Raw genomic sequence first — 25,756 nt, 5'->3', positions numbered from 1 at the left:
GGGACATACCAGCTTTCCCCTAAGAGATGTTGCCACCCCTCAGGGCAAGGTACCCACAGAAGTCTCTTCACCTCCCACTTTATTTCAAATCCACTGTCACAACCCTCCTCCCAATGTGACATATCAGTTCATTTCTTCAATGAATTTAAATATAGCAAAAGTCAAATAGAGTCATCAACTTCAGGCTGCTTTTCCACTCAGCTTTGCCCAAATCCAGCATAATGTACGAAGACAAGGGACTGCTACTTAATTTCTTGTACTTGACACAAATGTAAGAGACTTACAGAAGCAGAATAACCTGGAACCAGGAATCCTAAAGTTAACTTAAAAATGAGAAAGCCAAACACCTTTTTTCCCCCTAGGGTAACACTGTAAAGTGGAATTAGATTTGGATGTAGTTAATTTCACAATTCCCTGAGTACTCACTGTCTACAAATAAATCAAACCGTATTCACTTTTGACCTTGCTCTTCACTCTGTGATCTTTTCCTTCTAACTTTGTTGTTCTTTGCTATCACAAAGCTTGGGAGATGTTCATTAAAGCAAACAAACAAAACACATACACACACACCTAAAACTCCTGGAGGAAATGGGTTTCATAAAAAATCTAACATAAATAATAAAAGGGAAAGTAATCTGCCTTGGACAGAAGCAATCACTAAGAAACAAAACAAAATAAAGCAAAAAGTACAAATACCAAGAATTTGTTTCAAGTAGAATTTCAGAGTGGTTGTGTGTTACAGATAAAATAAAGGAATATTTAGGATAAAAAATATTTAGGATAATATCTTGTGCTAACAGAAAAATTAGAAATTCTCAGAAATGATAACAAAAATTATACTTTGATATTGAGAAATGCTTATAATGCTGTGCTTTTATATAATACAGGAGAACTATGGTTGTACTTATAGTTCAGTGTTAAAGTCAGCTTATTAAGGTTTAGGCAAAAGTTTATCAACTGCTTATGAAGAAATGTGTGTAATTTTTCCGACTGTATTTCCTTAGTCATAAGGTATTTTCATCAAGGTTGTCTCTCAAGTTATAAGTACAAACTATTTTAACATTGGCAAGTGAATTAATTCTTTAAAAATGTTTACCTTAGATTCATTTAAGGGAAATCAACAGTATTGTTAATTTGGTAATTCAATTTCATAGAATTTACATGTTATAAGTCAAGACTCCATTATAGATCCTGTTAAAGTTCCAGGACCGAAATACTTTGATAATTGATTTATTCAGTAGGTTTTTAATGCTACTTAATGCTAAGAAATCATTTATGACCTCAAGGTGATTACAGTTTGATGGCAGAGATCCAAATGGAAAAAAAATAGAGAAGTTTGAGACATGACTTGATCAGCTTTATGTTTTATAAAAGTCATGGGGAATGCAGAGAGAAGACAACAGCCAAGAAAATACTTGTTGCGGCATGGTATGCTACCCCAAAGCTTAGTGGCTTAAGATATATCAACCATTTATTTTGTTCATCAATATGCAGATTTGGCAGGGCTTGACAAGAGCAGATTATCTCTGCTCCATACTACATAACTCATCTGGGGGCTAGAGGATCCACTTTTAAGACTTATTCAAACACCAAAAACTTGGTGCTGGCCATTTCCAGGAAGCTCAGCTGCGGCTATTAGCCTGGCTTTTTCTCCTTGTGGGCCTCTCCATGGGCTGGTTGGGCTTCCTTGGGTATGGTGACTGGGTGATAAGAGCATGCCCTCAAGAAAACCAGATGGATGCTGTACCAACTTTTATGACCAACCCTCAAATGTCACACAACATCACTTCTGCAATAGTCACAATCCTCTCCAGATTCAAGGGGAAGGAACTTCCCATCACCTATCAATGGGTGGAATGTCAAAGTCACATAGAAGAGCATATGGAGTGGGAAGGATTTTTTCGTGTGTGGTCCTTTATGGAAAACACAATCTTCGATAATCTGCCGTGCAGCTCTAACTCACATCAATCTCCCATGCAAAATATATTCATCCTTTTCCCCAAGATCCTTATATCTAAACATCCACTTGAAGTCTAGTATTTTATCTAGGTGAAGATTAGGCACCTTAAATGCAGTTATTTGGGTACAGCTGCTAAATCTGAGGAATTCCGAACTGAAGAGACAAGTTATCCCCACCAGCACACACCCACCCAACTTTCCTTTCTCCCCCCCAGCTCTACTGAGGTATAATTGACAAATAGAGATTATATATAAATGATATATAATATGATGTTTTGATATATGTATACATTGTGAAATGATTGCCACAATCAAGCTATTAGCATATCTATCACTTCCCATAGTTATCCTTTTTTGTGTGTGATGAGAACATTTACAATCTTAGCAGATTTCAAGTATACAACATAGTATTAATTATAGTCACCATGCTACACATTAGATCCCCAGGACTTACTTATTTTGTATACCTGAAACTTTGACCAACATCTCCCCATTTCCCCCGCCCCCACAATATCCAGTTTTCAGTGACAAGGCAGGCATGGGTAAACAGCTACAGACATATTCATTTAAAGTGACAGGGGCCGAAAAGCAGGAGACACACAGCAATCAATGTCACATAACGAGCATGAAATCCAGCCAGGCTCATACTGCCAGTTTCTTCATTAGGGTGTGGTCCTACATCTGGAAATTGCCCTTTCAGCTCCTGGTTCTGTCCTCTAGGCTCTTGGTTCTGCCTTCTGAGTCAGCCCTTATTTTCAAAAAACAAAAATAAAAATAAAAATAAATAAATAAAAGAACAGAAAAGAAAAAGAAAAAAAGAAAAGAAAAAGGCTGCAATTGCAACTAAATATCCTGCTAGGCCTGTTTACTAGCCACAGAGTGTCAGTAAAGTATCTAAAGTCCACTTTCATTTTGTGCTGTCTCTTTCTCTTTTAGTCTAAATTGGTGGTTCCTATTCCAGAACAATTCTCTTAAATACTTTGTGGGTTGTACTGAGAATTCTATGAAGTATAAGACCAGGAAGCAGTATTGCCAGGGGGAGTAAGCTATGTTTTGATGACCAGACTATATAAATTGTGTTAAGCAAATCGGTTGGACTGTTTTACAGAACAGAGGGCTGGAAGCAAAAAGGGATTGTAGGTATGGTCCCTTTTTGTTCAGTGGCACCTTATGAACTGGTTCAGTAGCATGCTCAATCTCCCAGGATGGTGGTTTCCTGAAAGAGTTTTTGCACTAAATCAAACTGCAGAGAATGCAGGGGAACTTGGATAGATCCAAGACTAAAGAGATTTTCTGAATTCAGGATAGAGTTACCTTCTTAGACCCTGGCCGAAAATGTCTAAGTTGGATTAAGTGGCATAGGAACCAATGAAGGCCTTTTCTCACTACTTAAGTAGAAAAGTTTTCACATTTACAATATGAGTCAGAAGGTGTTATTTTTACCAAATCAATTCCAAAGTATTATTCTTAATAAAAGTCGGCAATTTATGGATCTGAACATTCCATTTTAAGTTTAACAGAAAGTTTGGCTTAAAGTAGAAGGTAGCCACATCGATTTCTTTATGTTCGATATGCTTTTATTCTGAAATTCAACTTACTTGGTTTTTAAGAGAAAATGACCTCCAAATTAAATTCTGTAATATTTGCCTCATCTTAGATTTCTCAAAAATACCCCAATCATTACCTCCTAGGATTTATAAATTCAGAAATAAAAGGTATTCATTCCTTTCATTCCCTCTACAGTAGAAAGTGAAGAAAAAAAAATATAGATTAAATTTGTCACCCTCCTTGGATATAGCCAGACCTGTAGCATTTTATGGTTATTACTTGCTCTGCATTCCTCAGATTTCTCTAATCGGTATATAATCAAGAGAAATGGTATGACATAAGAGATTTCTTTCCCTTGTGTTTCTATCCATTCTCTTGAAAAATTGTACTTACAATAGTCCTGAAATTAGTATTGAAAATTCAATCTTCACCAATTCCTCCTAGGGAACATTGTGAGAGTAGCACAGAGACAGGGAACAGGGTCGCTGGAGCCAGACCACCTGAGTTTGAATCCTGGTTATGCCACCTACTAGCTGTATAATCTTAGGCAAGTTAATTAACTTCTCTTTACCTCAGGTCCCTTATCAGAATTTTAGTGCACTTGTCATAGGGTTATTATGAGGAAGAAATTAGTTAATGTAGGTAAGGTATTTAGAACAGTGCCTGGCATATTAAGTGCATCATAAATATTTGACGTTTTAAAAAATGTGAAATACAGTATACAGATGACATAGTACGGTGTTGGAGTGTTCAGGTTCTAATCCCAGCTTCACTGCTTGTGTAGTCAACTTAACCTCTTTAAGCCTAAGTTTCCTTTGTAAAAGAGAGTAATTGCCAAAAGTAGTACCAGCATCACAGTTTCTGAGAATTAAATGAGATGGTCTATAACAAGCATATAGCATAGTTTCTGCTTCCTAGCACCAGTGATTATAAATATATATTTTATTTTTGTGACCTTTCTTTCCCTGTTCTTTGAGTTTTATTTTTGATTCTCCACTTCATACCTCTAGGTCACTTTTTGGACCTCCAGAGAACCATGTAGAGATGCTCTGAAAAGGATCACCGTGGGGGCAGAGTGAGGGTAAGGGAGGCTTTAAGATAAATCACCTAAGTTCTCAAGAGGCATTGCAGGGTGAAGTTGTGTTAGGGTCTGGCCCAAAGCCATGTGGACCCAGAAACAACACTTATCGGCAGTTCCGGAGCCCGTCTGTCCCCCAGAGCCAGGTGCCTATTAACAGAGCTCATACAACTAAAGAACAGAATCAGAATGCCAGTGTTTCCATTTACAGTGAGCAGCGAAACTGCTGTGGCCTGGCAGCTCGAGTTCCCACCCAGCCCATTTTGTGCCTGTAGGCAGGCTGCACCTCTAACCTAGCTATCACTTTATAAATTTATAATGAAACAAGCTGCTGAGTTGCTCCTCAAGTCCCTCAAGTTTCCAAAAGTTCTTCCTGAATTCATGCTGACTAGATACCAAATTCTAATCAGGAAGCAGCTTGGTGAGCTTGGACTAAGAAGGGCAGTTTGTTCTCAGACTCATGGGTTTAACAGAATAAGAGGAGGATGAACAATAAAAAAGCAGATGCCACCAGCCCAGAGCACTTTCTCTCAGCGTTTGAATGGCCACTGCCTATGCTTGCTTCTGAGACTGCTTTGTACTTATTTCCTTATCTAACGGATGTCTTTCTATCTGTAGTGTCAGGATGTTCAATCAGATTATTGCCATGCCAGAGAGAGTACTAATTCAGTCTCAGGATCCAAGACTAGCTATTCCTGGGGCAAATTTGGCCTTCAAAAACTTTTGCTTACCTAAAGCTAAGATTTGAATCAGGAGTATGTATATAACCAACCTGATCTCTAGTCTCTCTTGAAAAGTTCAGAGATCGGGCCTTCCTGGGCCTTTCCCACATTAGGTCAGTCCTCTGGAGATGAGAGGCCATCCCCTTTAGATGAGTCTTGAGTCCTGCCCTTCATTCAGTTCCCCATGTCCCTCACTGGTCCTTGACACTGATCAGCATTACCTGCTGGTAATGTGTGTGTGCCTCTAGACATTTCAGTTTGCTCCGTTCTGACAATTGAAGTTGCCTTCATTTATCTGTATGTACTGTATTTTTATTTCAAATTTTAACTCTCAGATGACAGTCTTATTTTCTCATTTCCAGATTCATTTCACTGTCACCCTCAAGTATTGAAAACATTATACATTTTAAATCCTAGAGGGTTACAGTGATATGAGGACTGAAGTGTAAAGCTCATAGCTTCAAGGAAGTGGGATACCCTTAATTTTTCCTCAGGAAATATGTAATGCTGCTTGCCATCCCTTTCTGTTTCTAGCCCAAGTCTTTTCTTCCTCCTGGGTGAAGAATATTAAATGCTCCTATATTCTGCACTTTTTAAAAGGCTATAGTTATTACCTACACTGAGAGAAACATAATGTGAATATCGCATTTATAAAACAGATGAATTTAGATGCTTTATTTACAAATGTTTTACCACAGAATCTTTTAAAGGAATGAGCTTATTTTTAACTTCAATGTTCTAAATTATTAATAATTCAATATAGGAAGAAGTACTATTTGTTATGATTCTTAAGAACTACTGGCTTTTAAAAAAAACTTTGTGTCTAATGAATGAGACAATGTCATTATGTAATTGGATCACCAATTGTAAAAATGAATTTATTTCCCAAGGCAGCATTTTTTTTTAAATGAATAATCTCACATTTAATTCTTATTAATCTTCTAAATAAATTAGGATTAATTTATGAGTGATTTACTTGGAAAAATAGATATGCTTGAGAAAATAGAAATGTCAGTTGTAGGTCTTACTATATCTCATAGGTTCATACTTCCTCAAATTTCACTACTTTATGTCTTGAATGATCTCGTGGTGCAAGGTAATAACATAGTCTCTTTATGCTTCCGTAACACCTTATATGTATCTCTTATAACAGCATTTACTCCAACTTATTTAAACCATTGTTAAATTAAATACTGAATTAGCACAATTTCTGGCACATGGTTACTTCTGAATTTTATCATCATTGTCGTCATCTGCTTACAAGTTTTATTCCTCAGTTGGACTGTATATATCTTGATTCTATCGGCTGTTTCATGTTTATACCTTCTGATACAGAAGAGGGCATATAGCAGGTACTTAATAAATGATGAACTGAACTTTTCATTGGAAATAGGAATCCTTCTCAGTTCCCCTTTAGATATGCAGATTAATAGACATTAATGTTGGGAATGCTTTAGAAATAATGACTAAGGACTACTTAAGTTTCACCAGATTTTTAACTAAAGAAATATAGATAATTGAAAAAATAAACTTTTAATTAAAAACAAACCATAAATTTTAAAATAATAAACAAATAGCAAAAGACATTATAAGCAATGGAACAAACCACACACTGAAGGGTGATTTACAAAGACCTCCCAAAAATAAGTAAGGGAAAGACAAACAACTCCAATAGGAAAAAGGCCAATAATAATAAGATAAGACACTCAACTTCAGTGTAATCAAAGAAACCAAATTAAAACATTAAGATTCTATACCAGTCATACACAATGGCAAAAATGTTAGAGACTGGAATATCAGTATTGTGGAGATTGTTTGCAAGACTCTAGTGTGACAACACCTCTCATACATTGCCAGTTGAATTATAAATTAGTCTATATTGGGATGTGGTTTGGCAATATCTAGTAAAGGTAAAGCTATGCATATTCTATAACCTTATAATTCCATTCCTAGGTGTATATCTTTAAAGAAATTCTTGCACATGTACAAGAATTAGAGTAGTTTAATACTAGCAATAGATTAAAAACAACCTAAATGTCCACCAACAGGAGAGCAGATACATGAAGTAGAATGCTATATAGCAATTAAAAAGAATAAACTGCAAAACTACATGTAAATCCCAAGAAGATAATGTAAAGCAAAAATTAATTAAAGGCTCTAAATACTATGTACCATTTTATAAAGCATAAAACATGCATCAATATCTTGTTATGAATATACAAATATTTCACAGAAGTATAAAAAGATGTATGAGAATGATAAAAGATAACCCTGGAGAGTATTTACCTTTGGAGAGAAAGGAAGGAGCATCTGGGTGTTTCAATTGTGTCTGTGATCTTTTATTTCTTCCAGAAAATCTGAAGCAAATTTGGCATGTTAAGATTTTAAGTGGAGGCAAGGAGAATGAAAAGAGAAAGTCAACAGACTGTGGGAGGTTTAAGTTATTAGGATAAGTGGGTTTTGAGAATAAAATAGAGCAGTACTCACTGCTTGACAAACTCATCAGTTTGTTAGCAGTGTATCAATTCAAATTCTGGTTAGCTATACTGAAAGTCCGAAGGACTCAACTGCTGCCTCAGACTCTATGCATCTTTCCCTATGTAATATTAAAGAGGTAATACTGTAGAAATCTAGGTGAATACAAAAGCATGAGTGGTATGCACATATCTAAGATAAGATGAAGATTTTTGAGGACTAAAACAAGCCAAAAAGCAACAAAAGATTTAGATTTTATGTTAATTAGAAAAGCAGTTATGCCTAATTCAGAGACTAGATGTTTTTCAGTGAATTGTAATAAGCAAGGTTACTGTGATTCAAGATTAACTAGATTAAGCCATATTATTATAAACATTTAGCTGTTAATGTTGACAGTTGAATAAATCCAAGCTGCATTTTACTGAAGTCAATAAAAGAGCTTTCCAGAGGCCAAGAGGAAAAATAAATCAAAGCCTTTGACCAATGTTAGAAGGTACATTGGAGATTTTAATGTGGCTTGCTGTCTATTTCTGTCTCTTTCTGTACTGTTTGTCTCTATCTCGGCATATTCTTTAGCCAGACTGAAAAATCAGAGAATACATACATTTGGACTGGTAAAGAATGGAGACAGTGGGGCAGAGAAGAGCACTTTTATGTCTGTTACATTGTTTTAAAAAAATAATAAAAAAGAGTATCCATTTAGAGTGGGAATAATATAGTATAATATGGAGATATAAAAACCGAATTGTTATCTTACTTTAAAGAGTAACATGTTCCTTTCAGATAACCTAAAGAATACACGAATTCATTTTAATTTTATAAGATTTATGCAATAGGTAATAAACTGAGCAAAATTTGTCCCCCATGACTCTCTTTTCAGATGTCTTTCCCAGAAATAACCACTTGTCTACAATTGGTGTGCAGTCATCCAGGTCCTTTTCTATGAATTTGCATATAAAAATCCATGTACCCATAACTGGGATAATGTGTTTTTCTGCAACATGTTATTTCCATTTAAATAAGGAAGTTTTGTTAAGGCAGCTTTTGCATCTAGATAGCCTGGTTCTTTTTAATAGCTATGTAATATTCTTTAGTATGGTGAACCCATTATTTAACATTCTACTGTTCCTGGCCTATTGCAAAGTTTCCAGTTTTTCACTATTACAAAAAATTCTGTAGTGAACATTCTAGTACACCCATCATTATGACAGAGGGCAGATGTGACAATGTATGACCAGAGCTAGAAACTACAGTGGTTCATAACCTGCCTTTCATATCTTTGACTTTGTTTTTCTCTTGGTTGGCCCCATTTTCTGACGGCCTTACTTCATGTGGTAGCAAGTATGTCAAACAGCAGTTCCAGGCTTATATTCTACAAACTTAACAACCTTTCCCCCAATATCAGCAAATGTGGAGGGGTTGGCTCTCACCAAACCAGTTTAGGTTGCCATTCTTGACCCTATCATTGTAGTTCTGTGGGTAGTGTACACTGATTGATCAAGCAAAGGCCACATGCCCACTTCTGGGGCCAGCTCCTCATGGCCCAAACCACATGGTTTGAGAAGGAGGAAAGAGTGGGTGATTCGCCGGATAAAAATGGGGATAATGACACCAGAAGGCAGAGGCACGTATGCTGGTCAGGCAAATATATCAATGTCCTCTACAAATATCTTATAGATATATTTTATGGTTTTGTGAGTAGGAGATAAATAGACATCCTTATGATATCCAGATTTATGCCGTAAAGAATAGAGTAGTTTTATAAGTATCTTTCTAAATTTTTGCTAGAGTAAATGAAACAAGCATATTGTTTTTACATAATATTGTATATGAAAATAAAGCATGTTATAGATTGAAGATTATGAACATTATAGAAAAGAGATAACTTTTCAATGTAGGAAAGTGTTAATATATTTGCTAAAAATTTAGCAATATGATCATTTGCCAAACCATTCCACAAATTCTGTATTTTATTTGTTTGTTTGTTTGTTTATTAAACAGTATTTATGAAATTCTGTTGTGTAGTGATCACCACGCCAGGGGCTGGGGATAAAATATTGACTATACCAAGATCTGTGCCTTCAGGTTTGTTACATTATTGTCAGGGGCCACTTATGATAAATAAACAAATGAGTAAAGGAGAAAATTTCAGGCTGTAATGCACTATGTTGGAAATAGAAAGGATCAGGAGATAGAAAGTAATAGGGCAAGATCACTTCAGGGAGATGAGGCCTTTCCGAAGAGAGACTTCTGAACTGAAACCTGAGGACTAAGATTGAACCTCAAACTTTAGATTTATGCTGTCCAGTATGGTAGCCATGTACAGCTGTTGAGCAGTTAAGTGTAGCTGGTTCAAAATAAAATGTGCTATATATGTAAAATACACATCAGATCTCCAAGACTAGTACAAAAATTATAAAATATTTAATCAATAATTTTATATTTATTACATGTTGAAATTGAAATATTTTAGATATATTGGAGTAAATATTAAAACTGATTTTACATGTTTCTTTTTACTTTCTTCATGTGACCACTAAAATGTTTGAAATTACATATGTGACTCACATTGAACAGTCCTAGTTTAGATGATTTTTTACTATTTGCTGTTATCGACAATTTTTTATCTTTTTGTTCTTGTTGATGGTGTTGGCAACTGAATTTAGGTAGTAGATTTTTCTCCAAAGGTCTAAGTCTATCATATTTATTGACTGATGTGTCCAAATATAATAATTCAATGTGTTATCAAGCTTAACACAGCTCAGAATTAAAAGGCAGCGGGTAGTGGTGAAAGCGCAGCAAATTGCCACTTCACTGGAGGAGTTGTGTCATTAGTCACCTTCCTTCAGAAATGTTCACAAAACAGAGGAAGGAGGGCTTGGAGTTGGAGAGGTGGCAGAGTGAGCAACACAAGATAATGACAGCGTGGGACAGGATTTCTGTGCGAAACATGAAAATCTACTTCATTTCTCTACTTAGTGAAGGAGATGCTATTGTGTTGTGTAGAATTGCCATTTCTTGCATGTGAGAATAGAGTTTTATTCTACAAATTGTTTTTGTACTGATGGGAGTGTTAATGACTTTAGGGTGCCTTTTATTTTTTTATGCCACTGTCAGGGAGATGCTGATAAGTTCACACATCTTTAATAATATTAAATTAGTTCACTGCAGAGAACCAGCAGAATAGTTGTTCTTTGTGCCATGTTATTCTCATTTCTGTTTGCAGCTTGTGCCAAAGGGAAGAGGTTAATTACTAAAAATTCATGTTTAACAGGTGAAAATTTTAAGTTTTAGTTTGTAAACATTTTAGGACCCCAAATGTGATGTTTGTTATCTAATCTAACAGTTTTGTGAGGAGAAACTCTACCCCTACTGGTTTGAGAGAGTGTTGAGTCATATCCTGTGAATGTGAAGCAATGGTATTTAAACATCACGGGTTCTTCTGACTTTCATTCTAAGTCGCTGCAGTTCAGAGCAGCAAGTGCTCTCTGGGAGGAGGCTATTACTGTTCCTTGGAGGTGGATGGCTTCCCTCGCCCGGATTCAGTAAGGAAAACCTGAATATGTAGTTCTTTGACTGGGGTGAAAGATGTTTTGTTTCTCTCTAATCAACTATGCTAGATAGCTGCAAGCTGAAAAGTGCCTGCAGTTTGCCACTTATTTATAATAAGGTAAGTTCCATATTTTGGTTTACTCTGTACTGTGGCAGCCTTGAATTAATGTGGCAGTTTTAGTTTGTGATTATGCCTCAGAAAATGCCTTCTCACAGGGTGTTGAAGGTAGTGTTTGAGATTCTAATGCAAGCAATGTTAAATTTACAGTATAATCCATTTGTGAGATACTTAATTTAATAGATTGATATTCTTTTTATAGTTTTTCATGAAAAATATGTGCCTGAGATGTGGAAATATAGCAGTTTTATATATTTTTTTGGTTTGGTTTTTAAGGATTGTGTACTACTAGGATCTTATTTTTATTTTCTTTGCTACTGTATGATCTTGGTTAAAGGTAAAATATGCATAAAATGCATATGATTATGCTTCGATTTTATTCTAAATAACCATAGCTCAACAACTATATTTCTCTTTTGACATACAAAGTAAACTTACTAATTATTAGAAAGTTTAAAGTTGAAAAGTAGTGAAAGTCTCTTGCCTTTTCATATTTGACTTTTTGTTTAAGTGAAAGGCCACCATGGTTATAAACTGATTGATATGTTTGTTTTAAACACACATGAGTTTATCAGAAGACCAATTCCTCAGTGGCTATTGGAGACACTCATGTATAAGTTGTATGGATAGAGAAATCTGTGGAGAGAGAAGTGAATGGGTTTGTTTTTCAAATTCTTTATGCTTGCTGCCAAGTAGCTGGTATGAAAGACAGAATGCTGTCTTGGTATTTTATTGATTAAGGAAATAACATCAAATCAGAGGTAAAGACAGTGTCTGGTTTCACATAACTTTGGACACTTATGTTTAAGCCCCTTGAATTCTTTTGAGGTAGAAAAGGTTAATTTGATTTTGAGAGCTCCAGCTTTAACTTTATTAATGAATTGAGGGGTTTTTGTATGTTTAATGACAGTTGGCTTTAGAATCATTTCTCTTTTTTTAATTGACTCATTATTATGCTTGGAGATTGTTTCTTTCTATTCAAAATTATGCCCATTAAAAAGTTGCTAGATTCAAACTACAATGTGAAATTATTTTCATTAGATGTGTTTTCATAACTCAAGTTTTTGCAAATGTAGAAAGGTTAATGAACTGATGGAAAACATGTAGTTTTCCTCTTCTTTGAAGGGTAAGTTAAAATTAGTTTAACTTCCAGGTATATTTGAAGACAATATTCCAAATTGGAAAAAAATTTAAGAAAATGACTTAGTACTATGCGAGCCTTTGGGATGTTGCATAGTGAAAAGACACATATTCCCAAAAGATTAGAATATCAGATGTTATAAATAGATATCTCAATGCCAGATATGTATCAAACTCTACTTTTTTTTTTTTTTACCAAGGAGGGAGGAAGTTATTCTGATTAGTAAAGTATTCTGCTTGAGAATTTTTTCTTATATGTGAATTATTGAATGTCCATAAAAAGAATAGAATATATCTACATCAAGACAGAAACACGTCTAATTGCACTTTGCATTATTTCAGATTCTTAGCTATGGGTTATAATGGCCATACAAACTGTTGTTATGAATGACAACTCAAACTAAAAAAAGTGTTATAAAGTCAACTTTTTATACTATGCTTTGTTTTGAATATGGATTTAATTATTTATGACATTGTACAGCTAGATACCTGATTTAGATTATTGAGACATCTTGTTTCTCTTCCTTTCTGTTTTCCCTATCTTTTGACTGTTTTTCTGCTTCTTTGTACTTCTGAAAGAGGTGTGGTAATGGCACAAAGAGAGAAGGATAGTGAGCAAACACAAATAGTGTAATATTGGTCTCACCTTTCATAATGGTTTTGATGAGGAAAGAAATCTGAACGAGGTTAGGTTTAATGGCAAAAATAAATGAGTCTTTTAGATATCTGAGCATCTCAGTTATTCAGGAAATTCTTTGACCTCTGAGATGAAGAATAATTGGGACCTTGGTTGGGACAACCTTACCAGGGTTGTTGCAAAGATGAGATAATATCACATCTCTTGTTATATTTTATTAACTGTAAAGTGTTAGACATATTTTTAAGGAATTGTTTTTGTTTCTTCTTCCTGAAGTAAAGGAGCTGACAAGACATCAGAGATACTGAGGATTCCACAACAAATTCAGAATATTTTTTTAGTAATGAGGGTCTCCACTTTCTCCTCTTTGTAAACTATTTTACCTGTTAATTTCCAACTTAACAGAAAAATATTTTGTGAAGATAAGCTCCAAAACTAAAAGCTCAATTTTACCTAAGTCCCAGTGCTGTTTTAAAATTTCCAATAATTCAGGGAAACTCATTCTCATTCAAAAGATATTTATCAAGTGGTAATTAAATTTTATTTTCAACCTAAAATAAAGATAATTTCCTTCTTAATGTAGTTAGAGACTACATTAGCAGAAGCACATAGCATGACATTTTTTTCTTTAAATATTTTTCTTTTAACTAAGGCTTTGAAAGTTTCATGATGAGGAACTACAGAATAGGAAGAAATATTTAATATAGTAATTGTTATGACTCCTGAAAATGAAATATTTCCAGTTGATGCTTTAGATCCTACTGTCTCTAGTGAGTCGTGCTGGATATCAAAAGCAGCACACTTAGTGGGAAAAATAATAGTAGTGAAAACTGTCCTACCTATCTCTGAAAATCAGTTACGAGGATCAAATGAGACAGTTTGTATGAAAGTGCTTTTGAACTCCACAGAGCTTATAAATATCACTAACACAAAATAAGATATACAAAATGATATATATTACGGGGAAATTAGATGTCATCTCATATCTTCTCTTTTCACAAAGAAGGGAAATAAAGTCCAGAAAGGTTAAGAAAGGTGCCTAGCCCCACTGAGCTAGTATCTGAGCCAAGACCTAAATCTGGGTTTTCCTGTCTGCCCACTTAGCTAAAAATTGATCAGAAGACTAGGTGTTCCTTGAGTCCTACTGTTAAGGGTTTTTTTAAAAAATAAATAATACTTTTCAGATATTGATGAAAATAATATTTTCAGATATTCTTAAAGGAAGCTATATCCTTGGAGAATGTTTCATAGACAACATATTGTCTTGTCTACAGGTTTATGAGCTGAAGAGTCTCTGTTGGATCTAGTTTAATGGAACATGGTTTTATGGAATGATTATCATCAAACTATACCACCTGACTTTTGTAATCTCTTAGCTATTGCCACAGTAGAAGCATCCAAGCCCTTACATTGGGGAATTAAGTTATAAAAGTAAACATGCATAATGGATAGGGGTAGATTTTGTAGCTTTTAAAATTGTAAATAGTAGAGTAGATTGTTTTGATATGTTTGTTGAAAGTGATTAGTAAAAAGGGATTCTCCAAAAGCTTACACTTGAAAAGAGATTAGGAAAATTTAAACAACCAATGAACTTCTAACTATTTCTTTTAGAATTGATCTGGATATTTTATATTTATGGAACATTACTCTTTTCAGGGTGATGAGATGGAAGAAAGATAACTTTTCATAATTATAGATGTTAATGACATATATCCTATCATACTAATGAATGCAATAGGTTTATAAAAATGTTTTTCTTTAAAACCTCTTAACACTAAGGTTAGAAGGCAGAGATTAATTAAAATATCCTTTTTATTTGTGTGTCGATGGTATTAATAAAGGTTATTTCTTACTCCTAAGAATTTAAAATATGGTCATCATTTCTTTTAATTAAAAATGTCAGTCTTTTGAAAGGTATATGCTATTTTCATATCCCGTGCTCCAGCTTATATCTTTGTTAAATAAGTAGAACTTATCATCATGCTATCTTATGAACAAATCCTAGCCTTGCTTTATAATAAAGTTTGTTTACTTTGATTCCAGTTTCTATATGAATCTGCAATGTAACCACTAAGAGATAAAGGAAAACAGATGCAATAAATAGATGAGGGTTTTTTAAAACTTTGCTAAATATAAATTCAATGGGGATAGTGTATAGTCTAAGGGGCAGAGCCCTGGGCTGTAGGGGTGTGGTGGAGACAATCAATATCTTTGTAATTTTGACCCTTCCTGTGGTGTCAGTGGTGACAGTGAAGCTCTCGTTTTCTTTTGATTTTGTTTTCCTATCTCTAAAGTTGAGAAAGCACTTTAATGCCAGATAATAGTCTCACATCCCATAGGTTCTTGGTAAATATTGAGTAATAATCCTGTAAATATCAAGGTGGGTGAAGCACTTTGAACTCAGTTGAAGTGCCAAAGATGTGCCATTGTTATAGGTTTGTAATGAGCATCCCCTTGAGAGAAGCCCAAATAAGAAAGCCTTGGAGATGGTTTGTTGGGTTTTAATTTTGTCTAGCGATACTCAAATTAGTCACTTGGTCTTCCTTGAGTCATTTTACTAGCGGGATGGCATTAGTAATATTTATTCATGGCAATTTACAACATGCCCAAATATAACGAATCAAGTTCAAAATCTCTCACTCTGTAAGTGTTTCTCTCCAAGATGAAAATAATAATAATGATTAATGTTTCAGTCTGGCTATATAATAGATTTTTATGAACTATTTCTTAAAACTATCTTGAGATTTGGGAGCTATTAGTATTATTCCCCTTTTATAGCAGAAACTGAAATAATGAGAAATTAAGTGACTTATCCCTGATATTACACAAATGGCAGTAAATGACCAGACTTGAACCTAGTCAGTGAGGCTTCAGAGCCAAGGTTTTTAACTACATTCTATGCTGCTGCTTGTTAGAATGCCTTGATCCCAGTAATATGAAATGACTGCTATAAAGTGCTACAGACAGAAAAAGAAATCTTTTTAATGCTACTATATTTAATCATTTTGATGACTTTAAAATTCTCATTCTTAGTGAAACCTAGGCTTTTATGAACTGGGTAGACCAGCCTGTCACTGAGTATGTGGGCACAAGGGAATAACATATGAGATGTGAAAGAGTTTACCTCAATTTATCTTATACTTTATCATCTGAAGATGTTCAGTGTAGAACTGACATAAATGTAAGTCATTTTTTGCCACAAGCCTTTCCCACTATTTCATATTAGAGTTTCTTTAACACACATAGGAACAATAATTGCTTTACTCCCTGGAGTCAAAAGCTAAATGTATGCAGATATATACATATATAATTTATATACATTATACTCGTGCAGAGAGACATTGGATAATAAAATTAAAAGGTCAAAATAATTTTGAATGCCTAAATTAATAGGAATTGTCAAAGTTTAAGTATTTTAGAATTTACTGTGAAAAAAATGAAAATGCAGAAGAAACAATTGAGGCAGAGTATCAAAGGAAAGAAAGGTATTTGTAAAAATCATTTTAAAATGCTTGTATACAAAAAAATTGTTTTTCAACCTTTAAACAGAAACTTTTTTTTTTCTACAAAATTTCACTAGAGAGTTCAAACTAAGGAGTCTGGGAACGAAAATGTATTTGGCATAATCTGTCAATTGTGAGGATGATTTCCAAAATGTCCTCATGACTAGTGACTAAAGGCTTGGATTAGGAAATGCTACGGATTTTGAGAGAGTATTAATGTGGTTATTGTTTCAACTTTTCCGGGGGCGGGGGTTGGGGGGGAGGGTGAACACAGAGAAAACTTTCCTGTAAGAACACTCAAACAGACATAAAATATATCCAGCTTTAGACAATGGAAACAACTCTATTGGGAAAATTTAACATTTGGTCTTGACCCAAGCAATCATTAAAAACAAAACAAAAGGAAAAGAAAAAAAAGTCCCAATCAGCACAAAATCATTGGATGCATTTTCTTTTCCCTGGTCCTAAACACAATAGCATATGATCACTATTCAAGAATGTTCTATTCCTTGGTGTACAGGTTCCCTGCATTATTTGAAATGCATTTGGTTCTTGTGGCTGACTTTTTTCAGCGATGATTTTTCTTCCTTAGAAATGGCATGATCCAAGTCAGCGATCGGTGGAAAGCATCACCCTAACAGCAGACCTGAATTCTATATCGTATACTCTACGCCTTGGCTTCAGCATCCCTCAAAAAGATTCATCCTCTAGCCCCTCTCACATTTCCCAAAGACAAGGAATTATTTTAAGATAAGATCCTTTTGTATTTAAATTTTTTTTTCATTTTCAATACAGTTGTCGCTGTGAATTTTGAAATCAATTTTAGAACAGTTACTTCTAAGTTTAGCTAAAGTGGCTGAAAACTTTTGCTAAGCCCATACCTGGAGCATGAGAAATATTCGTGCAATAGATAGATAGATAGATAGATAGATAGATAGATAGATAGATAGATAGATAGATAGATGATAGATAGATAGAATTCCTCATAGCAAATGTACTCTATGTAAATAGCTACAAAAAAAATCATTAATACGCCAGACATAAGAAGACTTTGTAGCTTTATTACTTGTTTTAAATAATTGATAGATCACACATATATTGATATTCAAGAGTTTTTGAAAAGCACATTGCAATTCCAAAGATATCGAGATTACTACTGGGAACCCACTGATATCGATGAGTATTACTACTTATACACTTTCAAGATAAGGTATTAAGGTGTTTATTGTTTCAGGTTTTCTAAGGGATGAAAAACAGAAAACATTTCTGCAAAAATACTTAATCAGAGCAACTAAATAGGGTCAAAATATATGCAAGTTTTAGACAATGGAAACAAATCTATTGGAAGAATAGTAGTGTTTTCAAATCTTACATGACCAGTACTTTACACCAAAGAGCAGAGTCCTCATTTGGGTGATTTTTGTATATCAGGCACTAATATATTGATTTTAGAAATCAACTAAGGTCTGAAAAGTGTATTTGCTGTAATAAAGTACTTTTTGCATTACATCCTGACCTCTTCTTCACTGTGTCTATTATTTTTATATGTTTCCATGAAAGAGAACGATTACATTTTACTATTTTAGTTGAAGTTTTTTAAACAAAAATTAAGACATTAACTAATAACTAAACATTATTTTTATTTAAAAAGTATAGTTCAATAAGTTAAATTAGTTCAAAGTATTGTACCAGCTATAAAATTTCCATCATGCCTTTTTTTCTACCTAAGGAGCATGTAATTTATATTCACAAAAATTTGGAATTAAAAGGTTTCTTAAAAATCAATTAGCTCAACTCTCTCATTTTGCAAATGAAAAATATTCTGGCACAGGAAAATTAAATGACTTTTCCAAGGTTATACATACCTAGTTCCTGACAGAGCCAAGTCAGACGTGAGGTTCCTAACATGCAACTTTGCAATCTTTTTTACTATGTCAGTCAGCGAGAGCATTATCTGAATTTAGTATTTTAATGGTGCACTGGATTTTTACTTCTTATTAAAATGTTAATCATGTACAGCATAAATCAAATTGAGTTTGGCCTAATTTTGTTTTGGCCACTAAACATTTTTTTAACCATATTTTTTGGAAGGGCATATTTTAACCACAGATTCTGTGTAGAAGCTTTTCCTAATACCTGAAGGTTTACCTTTGTTCTATTCACTTGGCATTGAAGATGCACTTGTAATTACAGAGAGAAGTTCACATTTTACCACTTATGCACATCTAAGACTAGTCACAGTTTTCTACCCCCTCCAACTTGCCAGATTCTCAACATAAATGCATACATCAAATTGATAGAAAACTCCATAAATGCATATTATTGTATTAGTAAACAACATATACACCTATTTGGATCATTTAACAAAATAAATGGAAATCATTACTAAACAATGCTTTGCTCTAATACCTATACTTTGTCATCAAAGTTGTAATGCACTGGAAGTTCTCAGCCCCTTTGCCTCTCTTGGTGGCTCCTTCAGGAGCTGGGTGGCCACACCCCAGCAACAGCACTCAAGGTGAAGGATTCTGTACCTCTCCAGGTGGAAGCTCCCGTTAGGAAATGGCCCACTTGTAGACCATGCCAGGTAATGTGATCTGCCCCCATTCTTTTTTAGAACCATCAAAGAATGTGTCTCATTCGACTTCTCATTTGCAACTGCAATGGGGAATGAGGAAGGCAAATGTTTTCCAGAATATTCTTCGGAATACTAGTTCTATGAAAACAACATTCTGTAATCAAATAACTTTGGGAAACGTGACATATTGGATTCCCCCTTTGAATATTCACACTGAAGGCAAAAGGCAACCACTTTAAAAGAGGGGTTTGTTTAATATTCTATTAACTTAGTAATTTCTGAGCAAATCCATTTTCAAAATATTACCTATTGACATCATGGAATGCACTTGGGAAGCACAGGTTAAACATTCCCCGCAATGACTGTCTGTCCTGGAAAGAGAGTAGGTTAAGATATGTGAATATGCTGTTCCGATGAGGTCTTTGTCCCTATAAGCCTCTTATAATGTGAGCTCAATACTGAGTATGAGGACAATTTGACTTTGAGATTTTCATCTCATTTAACATTGTTAGAACCACGTAAGACACTAGTTCTCTGAACTGGTTTGACCACAAAACAAAGGTAATTCAGTGCAGGGTTGATCACGAAACAAAGGAAGTTTAGCTCTGAAGTGGAAGGTAGAGAAAATTTCACAGAAATACTCCTTAAGCTGGATCTAGAAGGATGTATTGGCATTCTCTAAGTGGATAAAAGCTCAAGAGCAGAGGCATGACTTATCATAACAGTTCAGGAGGCAGGTTGAAAAAATAACAGTATCTTTGGAATCTAAGGTAGAAAGAGGAGAATGGCTGATGAGGCAGGTTGGCCCAGGTGAGCTCATGAAGGTCTTTCACTGCTCTGCTAAGGAGCTTGGTCTTCACCTTAAAGGGCAATGATTCTTCAACTGGATGTTGCATCAGATTCACTAGGAATCCTTTTCCAACTATACGCACCAGGAATCTTTTTCAGGCCCTATGCCTAGGAGATTCTGATTCATTAGGTTAAGGTATAGCTCAAGAATGTACATTTTGAGAAAGGTACTCAGCTGCTTCTAATGTACACTCTAAGCTGAGAAAACTTGGGGCACCAAGAAAGGGTTTCAAGGAGGGGGATGTTATAGTTGGAATTTTGAAGGTTTGGAGGAGGAAGGTTTGAGAGGAATGATCCCAAACACAGGGACACCCATTTGGAGGCTCTTACACCTGTCTGAGTGAAAGGCAACTAGGGAAATAAGGGCAGTGATGTGGAAATGGGAAGAGGCTGGGTGCCACAGGTAGTCCAAATCTGATCCATAGTATTTGGTGGCTTACCAAATACAGGTGTGAGTGAGAAGGAGCATCTGGTTTTCTGGCTAGATGATGTTGATGAAACACTAAAAAGGATGCACCCAAGCTCCTGTTCATTCCTTGCTCTTCCCTTTCTGTCTACAATTTTGGTACCTTGTGGCACATCTGATATGCTTCCACCTCATAGCTCTGTCATCTCCCATAACTTTACAGGCTTCAGACCTTTGGTGCCACTGAGCACCTCCTTGCTGAAAAGAACCAGAGAAGTCCTGGTCTATTGATGAAGCTGTCCTAGGACTAAGAGGGCACATGGAGTATGGGAGTAATCATTTGAGAAGACATAGGTGAATGAAGGATACCGTGCACTGTGAATATAGTCAGGGCTGTCATCAACCACTTCCCTACTCCATACTCAGTGAGGCTGAGAAGGTGGGATTGGGAAGTGGACGAAAACAGTCACAAAATGCTTGATGATAGGTGACCCCAGTCCTCTCCCAACCAAGCCTCAGCAGCAGAGAGTGAAGAGAAAACTAATGAGGTAAGGAAGCTGCTATTCTGCTGAACAGCCAAGAAGAAAAGCTTTGGCAAGTGTCATGATGTGAGCTTGACCCCTCCTCTGCCCAAGGCTAAAAGAGAATTAAGAGGACCCCTCAGGTGGGGCTTGATGTACTCCCTGAAAAGGAGGATGGCTCAGCTGTACAGGGTAGCTACGCTGGTGAAAGAGGGTTCTGTGAACTGAGATGTGACCATGGGGTAACGTAATGAGCTACATAACAAGGAGCAGAAAGGTTCGGTGGAACAGGCTTGAGAGTCTCTCATTATATCCCATGAAAACAGGTGATGAGTGGAGTCCAGATTTGGAGCTAGAAGACCTGGGTTCAAATTTAGACCTCACCACATATTATATGACTTCGAGAACATTTTTTGACTTCTCTGGACCTCAGTTTTCTCCTCCTAAAATGATCATAAAAATATCTTCTTTGTAAGTAGTTAGCATATGTCGGATGTGGAGTATACTGTGGGCCCCTCATTCTTCCAGTATTCCCATCTGATCACGGCCCAAGCCTTTTCACGTTACTGTAATTCAAGCACACACTAGTCTAGTGGTCTTTGGAACAATCAATTCATGTGAGACAGTCTTGGGTGAAAATCGAAACAGTCTGTACTATGCAGGATAAATTTGGCAGTTGAGTGATTGATTAGAATCTTGTTTACAGGCTCTTGTTTATATTTCCTCAGCCTTATGTAATTTGTTTTGTTCAGAGTTTATCCAACTAGGGTTAGCATAATAAAATTTAATATACTGCAGAACTGACAGAATGTTTCTTAATATTGGTTTTACTGGACCACAAGAGCAACTAGTCAAACTAGTCTAGAGAGGGGAGGGGAGTGGGGTCTATTGGTGCCACCGGAACCAAAGCCAAATATGCTTAGCATCAATAAGCCAGCTGACCCCCAACCACGACACACACACACACACACACACACACACACACAAGAATTGCAATGAATAGTCTCATATTAGGGCCTGAGAAGTCCAATAGTTAAGAAACCTGTGTATCAGTTAAACTTGTTTACCCTAAAGGGAGACTTATTTTTCTCATGGACCTATTATAATTTCTCTAGCAGTTTTTTCTATATGGAAATGCTGGAAAAGAGCACAAATAGATGGACTTTAACATGTACATATTTCTACTCATTCTGTTTTCTTGAGAATTCAGCAGAGAAGTAAAATATAATACCCACCTCTTGTATGATTGCCAGATTTTAATAAAAATCTCATCAGTGTTAAATTTTATTTAAGTTAGTCTCATTTATGTGATCATGGATGTCATTCTGATTTTCAGATACATTGGTCTGTGCAGTGGCCATAATCCCATAGAATGAAATTTTGAATCTACATGGGCCTCTGTAACACACATGCAATTCACTGGTTGCTTCAGTGCATTCTTCTCCATGCATTCAAGGGTGCAAACGTATTTTTTGAAAGCCTTTGTGCCAGATACTTTGAGGACACAGTTAGCAGATAAAATGAACACAATATATGCTAACAAAGAGCTTTAATCTTATGAATATCAAATTATAAGTTATACTGAGTGGCATTAGATAAAGTAGAAGCTGGTACAAAGTATAATAGGGGAAGTTAATTTAGATTATAGGCTCAGGGCAGTCTGCTCTAAGAAAGTGATTTTAAGTTGAGACTAGAGACATGCAGAGTTAATGCGGGGTTTCCCTCTTGTTGGAAAGTTTGTGAGGATTAGAGAAAATGTACATAAAGCACTCAGCATAGTATCCAGGAGATTCAAATCCTAATCTATGAATATTGAGCCAGGTAGTGCTTTAGAGACCAGCTGGTGGGCTGCAAGTGCTGAATCAGCACTGGAATTGGTGACTTGTAGGTAAGCCTCAGGTTATCTGTGGACCCACCTGGCCCACAGCCTTTCTGGTTAGCCTTCAATGAATATGCTCTGTGTATGAATTTCTGCATATATCTGCTTTGTTAAATATTTCTCTGCAGAGATAAGCAACCTTCCTCTCCTTTTCACCTTGTTCCAGTCCATTCAGCTTGCTCGGGTTCTCTGCCTCCTCTCTTTGGGAATAGGTTCATTTCCTGGAAACCCACCTCCACAGAACTTATCTTGAATCAAGAGCTTACTATCTATGTCCTCAATGAGAGATATCAGCCTGTTCCCTCTGTATCCCCAAAACTACCCTAACCAGGCTACGTCCCTCCAGTGTAGTTCATAATTAAGAACGAACTTTATTTGCACCTTACACTTTGTGGTTCCTACTTCTACATTCACTCCTGGGAGGATGGAACTAATGCCGCATGAATTCTGCTAGTCCTCTCTCCCACAGCCAGCCTGCTCTTGATGACCCAGCCTTGAACATAGCCAAAGCCTCGTGGGTAACTGGTGAGGTCCCAGAATTTTGTTCCCTGGGCATGGCAGTACAGGTCACCTCCCAAGGCAGAGGAAATGGTAGCAGTGCTTACACTGAGATCAGACCATGCTGGGCTTCTCTGAGGAGAATGACACCATTGTCTTTAGTGGGCTAGAAATGGACTGAGTTTGAATTAGTTGTCAGAGGATCCAACCAAGAGTAGCTATGAAGGAACCAGAGTTATTGTGGATGCTTGGAGATTTGGAGCTCCCTAAAGGTTTTCCCCAATCTATACTGTAGTATTGGAGTCCTGCCTAACAGACTACAAGGAAACTAGAGGAGATGGAGCAGGCCTTGCTTTCAAGAGTCATCAGAAGACTGGGGGTGCTACCAGCAGCAGAAAGTAGGCTCACTTCTAGCAGTATTGCTCCAGCGCCTGTTCCCCACCCAGGGTGAGAAGCAATGCTGGGATTCAGGGTATCACAAGCAAAACTGGCTCGTGACTACAGCCTAGTGGGCCTTTCTTGGATCTCATGTTAGTGTGTCGGTAAGAATTAGGTGCCAGAGAATGCATTGGCACGGGTGCGAAAACTTCAAACGCCACCCCAGAGAACAGGAAGACGGTTTTCTTCTCTCTTTGTGGTTTCTAAAGTTTGTGGTTTCAAGGGTGCTGGGACCACTTACAGGAAGGGACAGTCTTGTTTTTCTGTCTGGAGCTCCCATAGTGGAGAAGAGCTAAAGGACAAGGAGCACTGAGAAGAGCATGCTTTAGGAGAGAATGCCTCTGCTGCTCCTCGCATGTGCTTCCTATTTTCAGACACATACATATACAAGCATATCAGATTCTGCCCTGGCCTATATCATCAAAATATAGCATATTTCTATATAAGTTAATCTATTTTTTAAAAAAGAAAGCCTATGCTTTCGAAGGCTGGATTGACCAAGGGAAGGTCCTTGTTAGCTTTTCCTTTATTGTTTAATGTAACCAGCTTGGCTTCTGTCATGGAAGACCTCACAAAGCCAGTGAAAACTGTGATCTGCAAAGTTAGGAGTGCATAAAAATGCATATGATATGCAGACTTTAAAATAATTTTATGGTCAATTTCTATTGTACCTGTTACCATTCACTGACCTACCAATAATATGACGGAGCTCTTGCTATGGCATTAATACTATTACATCACCCCTTTCTGAGCAATCGTAGTGGATGATGAAGAAAATAAGACACATTTGAGAGAAAATAGGTGACTACCAAAGATAGGTACATTTCTTTGGCTGTCAGAATTAGCTATGGAAATTAAGATAGAGAACATCTGTTTTAATTATGTATGTAGCACAGACTGTTCTGTTGTTTCAGTTTCTCTAAGAAAAAAAAAAGACAAAAGTTACCTGCTAATTTCTCACAATCTTCTAAGTCTAATTTGCTTTTAGCTATTAAATGCTACTATTGATATTAAATCATGTTCTAATGTGGAAATACGTAAAATTCTTACAATTCCTTTTGCAGACCCTGTATGGTAAGACTGAAGAGGACAGACTAAATACAAGTAAATATAAATTTCTAAATAGAAATGCCTGCCAAAGTGTTTTAGCTCAGTGTTTAACTAGGCATAGATAGAAGCTTTATTTTTTGACCCAGTTGTGAAAACTGTAGTAATGCAAACTGACACCAAGAAAACTGCTGGGAAAAGCAAAGGAAATGGAAGTGAACTAAGTAGAAAACAGATTCCGGGCCATCAGGCAACTGAAGAGTTGAAATATTTACCACTTACCAAGTGTCCACAGAGTGCTACACACTGTAGAAAATTAACCCATAAAGCTACAAGGGCCTGTGCAACTGCCGTCTGCCACTGAGGCTGTTAACATACTAGATTAGACCCTCTTGTGTTTTGTTATGTTTTGTTCTCATTTCCTTTTTAAAAATAATTGTGGCCAAATCCTTACATTTACTGTTCTGGAGAAGTAAATCAATTAAAAAATTTTTCGTTTTCTATCACTATATTCTCTCACTTGCTCTCTTTTTGCTGTGAATTAAATCCATGTTTTCTACTGCATATTTCTTAGGGGGAACCTGCCCAAGACCTTATCTCTGTCTTTGAGAAACTTATAGTCAAATGTGGCTGTTAATTTTCTAGTCTTGGTGCATGTGTAATTCATTTCAATTTGATTTGAATGAGGCAATAAGAAATTTAATACAATAATTGCCTCTTTTCCCTATTCAAAAAGAAATTATTGAAAGATTAAATTAATTTAATGATTAATTTTTAAACTGAGGATAAGAAATTGATTGTCTAAAGT

General features: G+C 35.9%; 1 protein-coding gene across 11 annotated transcripts in view; it reads left to right on the top strand.

The window, feature by feature from the left end:
• Nucleotides 1-25,756, top strand: part of MCTP1 (multiple C2 and transmembrane domain containing 1) — a 464,000-nt gene that overhangs the window by 132,406 nt on the left and 305,838 nt on the right. For 2 of the 11 annotated variants that reach the window (XM_011378141.2, XM_023523322.1), the window contains exon 1: nucleotides 11,236-11,452. The exons of the other annotated variants lie outside the window; for them this stretch is intronic. In XM_011378141.2, coding sequence (XP_011376443.1) covers nucleotides 11,396-11,452 — 57 coding nt within the window. In that variant the 5' untranslated portion in view covers nucleotides 11,236-11,395. Of the gene's footprint in view, nucleotides 1-11,235; nucleotides 11,453-25,756 lie in introns of those variants that run through there. 11 annotated transcript variants of the gene reach the window in all.

Source organism: Pteropus vampyrus, unplaced genomic scaffold, assembly GCF_000151845.1.
Source record: "Pteropus vampyrus isolate Shadow unplaced genomic scaffold, Pvam_2.0 Scaffold11, whole genome shotgun sequence".
NCBI classification, from domain to species: Eukaryota; Metazoa; Chordata; class Mammalia; order Chiroptera; family Pteropodidae; genus Pteropus; species Pteropus vampyrus.
Note: the sequence above shows the minus strand (reverse complement) of the source record. Positions and strands in the feature narration are given on the sequence as shown.